Raw genomic sequence first — 10409 nt, forward strand, 5'->3', positions numbered from 1 at the left:
TTTTCACTTATTACAGAATTACTAAATATCATTTTTTTAGCATCTATAAGTTTCATAATGCGCCAGACTTAAAATTACAAGCAAAATTTTGTAACATGTTATTTTTATTTTTAGTCTCTCTTTAATCTCACATATAACTTTATTATTATACTTCAGATGCAGGGATAGGTCAGACCCCTAGGTGGCACCATCACTCACCCTCTGCGTCTCATTACCAGAAGAAGAAGCTCCCCTACGTCATTGGCTGCAGCGCGTCTGACAGCCAAGATGGCGGCCACAATGTTGAGGTCGCTCTCCAAACTAGGACGTCCTTCAACAAAATTCATATTAAATAACAACTTGCTGAGTCCTGGCTGTGCTGCTCTGCAAACTAGGTAGGACGAAAATGAACCAGGCCCTGACACATGATTTGACTTTCGTGTTTCCAGTCGTCTTAGCTTGAGCTTCACAACAATAAGGGCAGAAAAAATGCTAGTGTTAGCATAATGCTAAATATGCCGACTCTGGTTTAAAAGGACAACACTGATCGTGAACTATAATTTGTGATTTGTTTACGAGTGGGAATGATGGTTTTGGCGGCTTGAGTATGTCGCATGATTTGAGCCTTTTGCTTCCAGGCGTTATGTTAGGCTACGCTGTATAATTAGCCAGGCTTTACCACACATGACCTGTGCTTTTGCGGAGTCAATCTGGGTGTCTTTTTATATTATACATGACCTCTTTGCAAATCCCAAGCGTTTGTGTTTACATAGTTGCAAATTAAATCGCGTAACATTGAACCTGTAACGTTGAAAGACACCTAGCTCATAAAAAAGTGCCTCAGACGAAATAGATGCTGGTACAACCTCATTGGAGGTGGTACTTACCTTGGATTGGCACACTGATTGTATTCGTGTTCAGCATTGGTCTAAAACAGAAGATGCTTACAAAATTTATGTCAATTTTGCAGACAGAAGCAATGGCAGCCAGATGTGGAGTGGACAGAGCAGTTTGCTGGTGCAGTGATGTACCCTACTGCTCTTAATGAGAATTGGAAGCCGCCACCATGGAATGGTACCATCAGCATATTGTCACACTTTCATATGCAATATTTGTGGTGGTCAGATAGCTACAAGAATTTTATTCTAATATTGAAATTGTTTTTTATCTGAAATATTATCTGTTGCTCTTTTATTCTCTTTACAGACAAAGACCCCCCTGCTGAGAGGGATGTGTCCAACCTCACCATCAACTTTGGCCCACAGCATCCTGCAGCTCACGGCGTGCTCCGTCTGGTGTTAGAGCTCAGTGGAGAGTCTATTAAGAAATGTGACCCCCACATTGGCCTGCTTCATCGTGGCACAGAGAAGCTCATAGAGTACAAAACCTACCTACAGGTACAGCACCACACACATTTATGTATTGGTTTCTCTTGATCTATGGTTATGTTAGTTTAAATATACGAGTATATAGAACACACAAGACACTGCCTTTTCTTTTCAAAGCTGCATACTGTGTACTATGAGTTACAGTATGCAATATCTAGAGAATAGATTGCATAACTTAATCTCTCACTAGAAAATACATTTTCTCTACCTACATGATTCAAGATGGTTTGATAAAACCTTTATTGTGTGGCAGTTTAGAGACCTCTTCCTTCTTTTTCAGGCTCTGCCCTACTTTGACCGTCTGGATTACGTGTCCATGATGTGTAATGAGCAGGCATATTCTCTGGCTGTCGAGAAGCTGCTCAACATCCAAGCTCCACTTCGTGCACAGTGGATCAGAGGTAAAGACTACAAATGTTGTAGATGGTGTGATTTTTTTTTTATTAAGTCTAGAAAGTTATCATATGGAAAATGATTTGGAAAAAAATGGGGTGGATGCCAGTCCATCACAATACATAGAGACAATCTTCAAAAACAGTCACAGCCAATCATAGTTACTGCATGTCTTTGGACTAAGGAAGAAAGCTGGAGTGGCTGAGTGGATCAGAGATTTCAAAATATATAGTTTGTGTGTTTTTATTATTACAATATTGCATCTAGGTTTGCATCTGCATGGTTCTGGCACATGTAAAGCTCATGTAAGCTTAATATGTGCAATCATTTATTAGCTGAGTTATTTCAAGTTTTTAAAAAGGCACAAAACATCTTTATTAATTTTGGCTTGTGTAAATACTTGTTCTTTTTGTGTTGCAGTGCTGTATGGCGAGCTCACTCGCATCCTCAACCACATCATGGCCGTCACCACACACGCCCTCGACATCGGCGCCATGACCCCTTTCTTCTGGATGTTTGAGGAGAGAGAAAAGGTGAGGAGCATCTGCTGTATTGTGTCATAATGCTGTATCACTGTCTTTTTAAAGCTTAATGTGATATGTTCTTAGACCACTCCTCATATGGTCAAAATACTGTTTCCTCTCAGATGTTTGAGTTTTATGAGCGAGTGTCTGGAGCCAGAATGCACGCTGCTTACGTCAGACCTGGTGGAGTTCATCAGGTAGGAAAAGCCTGTGAATGACCAGTGGTTGAATTCTGTATTCACAGTCAGACAGTCAGACATTTACAGTGATGGTGACATAGGTATAGAATGTCCTCAGTCTTACTATGTCAATAGATTTTCTCTTGAAATGTCTTGCAGGATTTACCCCTGGGTCTACTGGACGACATCTATGAGTGGTGCAAGAATTTCTCCATTAGAATTGATGAAGTAGAAGAGGTGAAAATAATCTACACGCTTTGCCTGTTTTTTTCACAGCTTGGTTCATGACAAACATGTTGAAGATGTCCAGATGTTCAAATCTATTGTTGTTTATTTATGTAGATGTTGACCAATAATCGTATCTGGAAGAATCGTACTGTTGACATTGGGGTGATTTCTGCTGAGGATGCACTCAACTATGGCTTCAGGTAATTATTGTACTGAAAGTATTATAATGTGAAGCTGTGGTTAATGTAGTATATATACAAGTATAAATGATCAGAGTTTGTCACAGCACAGGAAACTGAGTCAAAGCCTAATTTAAATGATCTCTCATCAAAAGTTGTTGCTTCAGCGTTACAGATGACTTAAACATCTTCTGCCAAGACCTAAGGCTCATGGGAAAGCTCTTTAAGTTCTTGAGAGTCTGCTAGAAAACTAAATATTTTATAAACATAGATCAGATATTAGTTTTAAAGACGTTTTTTATAAATCATCTTCGCCTCCTTAACACACTCTTTAAGTTGCACAGCAGACTGTTCTAAAGCTCAGTAATATATCTCCGTTTTGAGTAAGATATGACTGCACAAACCACAATATGTCTCACTGCCATCTTTGTCCCTGTACCAGTGGAGTGATGCTGAGAGGCTCAGGCATCAAGTGGGACCTGAGAAAGTCTCAGCCCTATGACAAATACGATGAGGTGGAATTTGATGTTCCCATTGGAAGCAATGGAGACTGCTATGACAGGTATGAAGACACGAGAATGTCCGTGTTGTAGGCAGCGAGAACTAAAAATGATAATGAAAAATCAATCCAGTGCAATCTGTGCATGTGTGCTCCAGGTATCTGTGCAGAGTGGAGGAGATGAGGCAGTCTCTAAGGATCATGCACCAGGCGCTCAACAAAATGCCAGAAGGAGAGATTAAGGTGGATGACGCCAAGGTGGCCCCGCCCAAGAGGTCTGAGATGAAGGTGAGCTCAGGACAGAACCGTCCTCTCTTTCTTTCACTCTCGGAGGATTTTATTGCAGTAGGCTCAAAATGTTTCACTTATTGAGTTTCCTTTGTGCTTTGTCTCTTTTAATTAAATTTGAGTAGTGTCACTAATTTTGTCTTTACGCTAACCGTTTTTAGACTCGCCCCAGTTCTGTTTTAACCCCCCCCCCTCCTTTAATTTTGTTGCCCTCAAGGCAGGAGATCGCCTCTGCCTCACCTCTGTGTTTGCGTTATAACTTCTTGAATTATTCAACTTTCAGCAAGACCTTTTGCGTTTTTCTTGTCCTAGATGTCCATGGAGTCTCTGATCCACCACTTTAAGCTGTACACAGAAGGCTATCAGGTCCCCCCAGGGGCCACATACACAGCTGTGGAGGCACCCAAGGTCAGACTATTCACATTTTTTGTGGTTTTTTTGACTGTCCCTAGCAAATAAATCGCAGGACATGCGCTGATTGACTCTGTTCAACTCTTGATGTATCACGTTTACCGTTTGATGCCAGCATTCATAGCTCCTGCTGTTTTTGAGCGTCCTAATGTAGTTTATAGTACACAGCCTTTGTAGGCCTCATGGGATTTGTTATGACGTAATCTGCTTATTAATGCATATCTATTTGTGTGTCTGTGTGTCTCTCGCTTGCAGGGAGAGTTTGGTGTTTATTTGGTATCGGACGGTACAAGCAGACCCTATCGCTGCAAGATCAAAGCTCCTGGATTTGCTCATTTGGTGCGCACTTAAAAACTTCACAAGACACATTGAAATATTAAACGCACCGGGTATTAATTATTCAACACGTTTAACGGCTCGTCCTTAAGGCTACTTTTACTTCATTAAAGTGCGTTTTAGAAAGTACTATAGAACCATTTTTAAAAGCACACACAAGCGCTGCTCTCTGTCCTTCCTGCCCATCTCTTAGCTTATGGCTACGTGAACCGCTGTTTAACATAGTCATTTGAATTTTGGTCTTCAAGGCTAAAACTGTCTTTAAAGTTGCATAAACAAACTATTAGAGTCGTTAGTGCCTTAACTTCAGGCTGTAATCTCCTGAATTATGAATATTTAGTTTTACATGAATCATCTGCCCTGCATCGTTGTAGGCAGTCTGCACATCTTCTGAATCTTAATGAATGTTTTCCTTCTTTCCAGGCTGGTCTGGATAAAATGGCCCAAGGACACATGTTGGCTGATGTAGTGGCCATTATTGGTAAGAATGTATTTCAAATCAGACTTTTAAAATATAAAAATGTTTCAAATGAGGAGTATAGTTAGTGGTAGAAGGTTTATCTTTGTTTTGTAGCAACAGTAACAGGGATCTGTGTTTGTGTGTAACTGTATCACTGACCATGTTTATTGTATTTTGTAAATGTACTCTAGTACACAAAGGCCAAGGCTGGAAATTGTTTTAACTGAGAGCGTAGCTTTATTTTATTTTACAGCCTTTCTGAAACTGGTCTTATGTTTATAGTCGTCAAATCAAAGAGCAGAAAACCTAGAAATCATTGTCTGCTGTTTCTGAACTTGGTCACAGTAATAATCCGACCGGAACAGTAACTGATGATAATTTCTCCCACAGGCACACAGGACATTGTGTTTGGTGAGGTTGACCGTTGACGTGATGCTGCTCATGTGTTGCTTCTTTGAACAGAGTTCAGTCTTTGTTAAACACATCTGTGTCGGGTTCAGTTCCTGTTCACTATTCCCTGTAGCGAGGCTTTTGACAGACGCCTGCGTCTAATCATTGATGTACAATGCCCAAATAAACCCAATAAATATTTTATGACTGAACAGTAAAGTAGTGAGTTGTATTTATTTTTTGTTTGTCTTTGTGGAGAAATGATCTGTAAAAAAAACTGCGCTTGAAAATGCTTCATTTCCTTGAGCGGTGTCAAAATCAACTGAGGCCGAAGCCTCTACGTTATGTCCTTCCTCTGGTTTGGTGTTGAAAGGGGGAGTGGTTTGATATGATCTGAGAGAAATGGACTTAGAGCTCAGACCACAACTTCCCTTCATGGCAGTGAGGTATGCGCTCGTCGAGTGTTCACCAGAAAGTGTAAAGTACTGAAAGCAACCCCCCAGGTGGTGTTGGCTGTTTGCTGCTGAAGGAGTCGAGGTGCCTGTCGAGCCTGCGTTACCATGTCTGTGTGGGGCAGGAGCCCGCTGCTGGTGGCCATTCCTCTCTGCATGTGTTTTGGGAGAGCTGGTAAGTTATAACCGTGTAACATCACAATCTTCTGCTGCGCTGTGTGTGGTTTCTATGTGTGAACACTTTACAGTGACGCCTTTTTAATGGATGGAAAAGATGAGGTATTTGGAAACTACCTCATTCAGACAATGTTGGAGATGCTGCTAATGGTGTTTAAGTGATGAACTGGGTTAAAGACTTTTTGCTCAGATTGTTCGCCAGATAAATGTCGGCAGTCTGAGTGCAGTCACCACGTAGTTCCTGTGAAAAGAGAAGCGGACACTGTCGCTTGTAGGTGATTGTGTGCGTGGCCACTTTTTATCAACCCCATTTACTCAAAATGTCGTCAAACACATCCAGAGGCCAAAACAGTTGGAGAAGTTAGGCTCCTTTCCTGAAATTGTACTTTTATTAGATCATAGGTGTATTTAGTGTTCATTATCTGGTCTACAGTGACAGGATGAGTTGTGTCCATCTGTTTTAACATTTCAAGGCAAAACCCATTCTCACACACTTATCATCATCCACCTCATCTAACCTCTTTACTTAAACCTTTAAGCCTTTTTACTCTTAAATCCCTGCCTAAACAGAGCAGCAGGTGCTGTAGATCAGAAACGTGAGGGGTGTAGGCCTCCACGTGTGTAGTGACAACGACATATAAGCTATTGTTATTTATCACCGATGTTACTGTGCTGGGCATCACATCAGCGTATCGCTCACATATCATCTCACCGCTGTTTGTCTTCATTTGCTGTTTCCGTTTTTAATCTACATGTTCGACATGGAAAACCGAATGTGCCGTGTTTCCCCTTCCTGGTTCACATGTAAAACTCAATCGGGGCATCAAACATTTAAAGAAGGACACAAAACTCGTCTAAATTTGGTTGTACTGCTTTTTCTTTTTTTCATCCGGTCCCAACCAACAAGACAAACGCGTCCAACGATGTCAGGATCAAGCAGATGCGATTTTCCTGATGTCGATTGGATTCTTCATGTGGGAAACAACTGTGTAAAGTCATTACTCTCACTAAGTTTGTTAGAGTAAAAATAAATGGAGAAAGACAAAAAAGCGAGGATGACGTTTGTCACCATCACAGCTTTTCTAATCTTTGTTTAATTAAATTTACTGTGTAAGTTAAAGATCAAATGTTGTTCTGTGAAATAAATAAATATTCACAGCATCGTGTAATAGAACCAGTTCTGACTGTAATTTATGTAAATATATTCTATTATCCTAAACAATAATATTACAGCTCAAATTAAAACACAAGTAACGCACAAGATGTAAGCGTATAACTTCAAGGCAAAATTTAAAAATGATTAGCTGCTGAGGAATCATTCTACAAAGGATAATTCAAATATCTAAATGTGTTCAAGATGGTGGCGCACGTTAAGAAAAAATAATTGTGTTTTAAAGACAAACAACTGAATTTCTGTTTGTTTTAGTTGGTTTCTTCTTGCTAAAATCCTTCAGCTGATCATATTCTATCGCTGCTTTTGTCGGGCGTTGTGACGTTGTTTGCTTCCAACGGGACCACGTTACTGTGGGAACATTTAGAGAATCCAGTATGTAGAAGTAAGAGTCTCGCTGGCAGGCGGTTGTTGTGTTCATCCATTTTACCTGTTACCACTCAGAACTTAAATCTCCTCACAAGTCACTATTACTGTTTTGCAGTATTCTAGTACAATGATTCAAAACTGCAGTACTTATTAGTATTGTACTGTATATATGAATATTGTCTACATACAACATGCCGCAAAATTAAGAGCCACATATATTAGAAATACCTCAAATACGGACACGGAGTCCGGTTGTTGGTTTGCACTGTCAGTTCTCTGTCACACAGCTGGGTCTACGTTCCGTGTGCATGTTTAGATGTCTATTTTAAATCCAGCATGAAGCCCATATACGGTGTTGCAACTTCGAAGCCAACTCTCTATCGGTGTATACATTTTCTACACTTGTGCTATGATGATGTAATTTCCCTGTGACCACACTTCATATCTGACATTTACATCTTTTACACCATTGAAAGATTTTCGCAAAGTTTGGTACAGTGGGGAAGTCACAGCAGCAGCAGTCAGTTTGGCCTCTTCATCATAGGAACTCTTCTGTGATGAGGCCAACTTCACCGTTTCAGGACCCTTATCTTAAATGTGGTGACAATAATCATGCCTTAACATCATGGAGAACTTGATGTTAAAGCAATTTGTCTAAAGGCAGTTTTTAAATCCTGTAAATTCATCGCACTTGTGTTAAATGCGTTAAAGTCCATTTTTAAACTGTGCGCTTGAATATAAAACAGATTCACCACAGCGATTAACTTTATTGTCAATAAAGTAGCCTCCTGCTTCTTCATAGAATCTGTTCAGTCCAGGAACGTTCAATGATTAACAAGTTGTGGCTGTGGTCGCTGCTAACAAACTGTTGTGTGTTCTCCAGCTGCTATCACAGAACCTGAAATCTGCTACATTCTGGATGGAATCCTGTTTTTGTACGGCGTCATCCTGACAGGTCTCTACTGCCGGATCAAGGTTTGTATGACAGACACACACAGACCAGAGCGGAACTAAAATAAAGCAGGGAGCTTCGGAATCTTCTTCGTGAATCACGATTCAATTTGATTTACACCCTTTTGCACTGGCCTCCGCAGATCTACAACGCTAGGGCGGATGCAGGACACCAAAAGCAGGTGAGAAAGAACACACGTGACTAATAAAACCTCAGAGTCTAAAAGCACATGTAGCACAAAGTGCGGTTTGAGCGGTCAAACCTGAGGCGCAGCTGCTCTGGAGGCAGAAATAAACCTGCTGCTCTGGCCGACGCTGGCAGAAGTCGTACCTCGTGTCCACGTACACACAGTGTTTGCAGCGTGCGGTGGGTGAGGCGGCCGCAACGCCTCGCCTGTGAAAGGGTTTCCATTTCCTGAGACCGCGGACGAGCAGCAGCTTCGGCCCAGTGCGCGTCCTGTGGGGCGCAGCAGCCACCGTGGACACAGAGCAAACCTAAGCCTGATCGCTTCTGCTGGGAAGCAGCTCCTGGAAAGTTGCATTATGGGAAATCCAGGATTTCAATCTGACCCGACAGAGATAAAGACATTTGTAAAGCCCCCATTTAGAAATAATAATATAAATATTTCATTTTCCTTCCTTTCATTTGTGATTAGAACATATATTCTGTTTACTAGAGAGGTGAAACGTGCCCCTTCAGCTGCCTCCAACCAGCCGTTCTGCAGCTTTGCCTTTTTTAGTCTATTATTTCCTATGACTGGCCGCAAACTTTGCACGGCTCTGCCCACTGCGACGCATGTGATCGCGCTCCGTCGAGATGCGCTGCATCGCTTTCTGGCTTGCATCACTTCTCCTATTGCTCGTTATCTTCTTCCTTTTTGTTCTCCCGGTCCTTCCTCTTTTCTTCTGACGTTCACCCGCGCTATACATCTGGTTGCTGTATAGAAATCTCATGGTTTTGAGCTCTCGCCTCGACCCTAACGTCGCGTTTTCCCTCTGTCCTGCAGAACCCTGAAGACAGAGTGTACATGGTGAGTTTCTGGTCCAAAACCCGTGAACTTCAGCCGACTGTTAGAGTTCACGCAGCGTGGGAACCAACCTTAATGGTGATTTCAGCAGAGCCTCTCACCCTCTTCTTGTCCTCCCTCCTCTCAGGGCCTCACCCCCCGCGCCCAGGACACGTACGAAACCATCGGCGGAAAGAAGTGACGCGACGCCTGAAAGCGCAGGACACGTTTTAATGGATGCCTTCTTTTTCTATAGTTAAACATTGCTAATCTTGACCCGCTTGAATCTAGAGGGAATGTGAGAGAGGGAAGTAGATCTGAAAGCGACTCTCAGAAATGCCTACACTTGCCATGTAAGATATTCCCACGGCTCTAGTATTTAATTTTAACGCAGATTTTATATTTCTTTTCAGACATTGTGTTACGTAATAGTATATGATCGCTCGCGTGGTGTGTGTATTAGCTTGTGAGCGGGGCACGAGGGGCCTGTGCGGTGAGGAGCCAGCTGACTTCCTGTTCAGGCCGAGCGCACGCGACGCGCTCTCGCGCCGAAGGGGGACGGGTCGAGGGGCAGTGCGGTCGACGTTACGTCGACGTGCTCGCTGCTCCACGGACACTGGTGGAGGGACGGCGTGGGTCATGTTTGTGCTTTACGGCGTGGTCTGGGGTCTCAGAGCAGAGAGGAACAAAACGTATAGGATGAATGGTTTCATATGTGAACTGCCGCCCTTCTGTAACTAACAATATTGTAACAGATGTATTAAATGTACTTTGCTTATTAAATAACCCGTCTGTTCGTGTAGTGGTACATCAGGACGAGCTGCCTGTCTGTTATCGTTATTTAATATGTGAAGGTATGAACCTCCAGCAAAACCAACCACAAATAAATACATAACTCCACGACGGTGGTTTGGCCGCTGAGCCGCTGCCGGATGTTTACTGTGAATGTCACGCTACGTCGACGATTTCACATTCGCGTTTAACATTAAAGGTAAAGGTTAAATCGGACTGATGGAAACCAGGCTGAC

General features: G+C 42.2%; 2 protein-coding genes across 2 annotated transcripts; both read left to right on the top strand.

Annotated features, from left to right (window-relative positions):
• The first annotated feature begins 216 nt into the window (after window positions 1-216).
• Window positions 217-5466, top strand: ndufs2 (NADH:ubiquinone oxidoreductase core subunit S2). The gene is made up of 14 exons (XM_029142849.3): window positions 217-374; window positions 950-1053; window positions 1186-1376; window positions 1648-1768; window positions 2181-2293; window positions 2407-2481; window positions 2623-2700; window positions 2806-2891; window positions 3313-3432; window positions 3528-3657; window positions 3970-4065; window positions 4324-4407; window positions 4828-4885; window positions 5255-5466. Exons 1-14 carry the CDS (start codon window positions 268-270, stop codon window positions 5290-5292), a joined length of 1401 nt encoding a protein of 466 aa, XP_028998682.1. The 5' UTR covers window positions 217-267; the 3' UTR covers window positions 5293-5466.
• A 206-nt stretch (window positions 5467-5672) lies between these two features.
• fcer1g (Fc epsilon receptor IgFc epsilon receptor Ig) lies at window positions 5673-10197 on the top strand. Its single transcript, XM_029143113.3, has 5 exons — window positions 5673-5881; window positions 8307-8398; window positions 8518-8556; window positions 9382-9405; window positions 9530-10197. The coding sequence occupies exons 1-5, from the start codon at window positions 5815-5817 to the stop codon at window positions 9581-9583; spliced, it is 276 nt and encodes a 91-aa protein (XP_028998946.1). The 5' UTR covers window positions 5673-5814; the 3' UTR covers window positions 9584-10197.
• The last annotated feature ends 212 nt before the right edge of the window (window positions 10198-10409 follow it).

Source organism: Betta splendens, chromosome 2, assembly GCF_900634795.4.
Source record: "Betta splendens chromosome 2, fBetSpl5.4, whole genome shotgun sequence".
In the NCBI taxonomy this organism is placed as follows: Eukaryota; Metazoa; Chordata; class Actinopteri; order Anabantiformes; family Osphronemidae; genus Betta; species Betta splendens.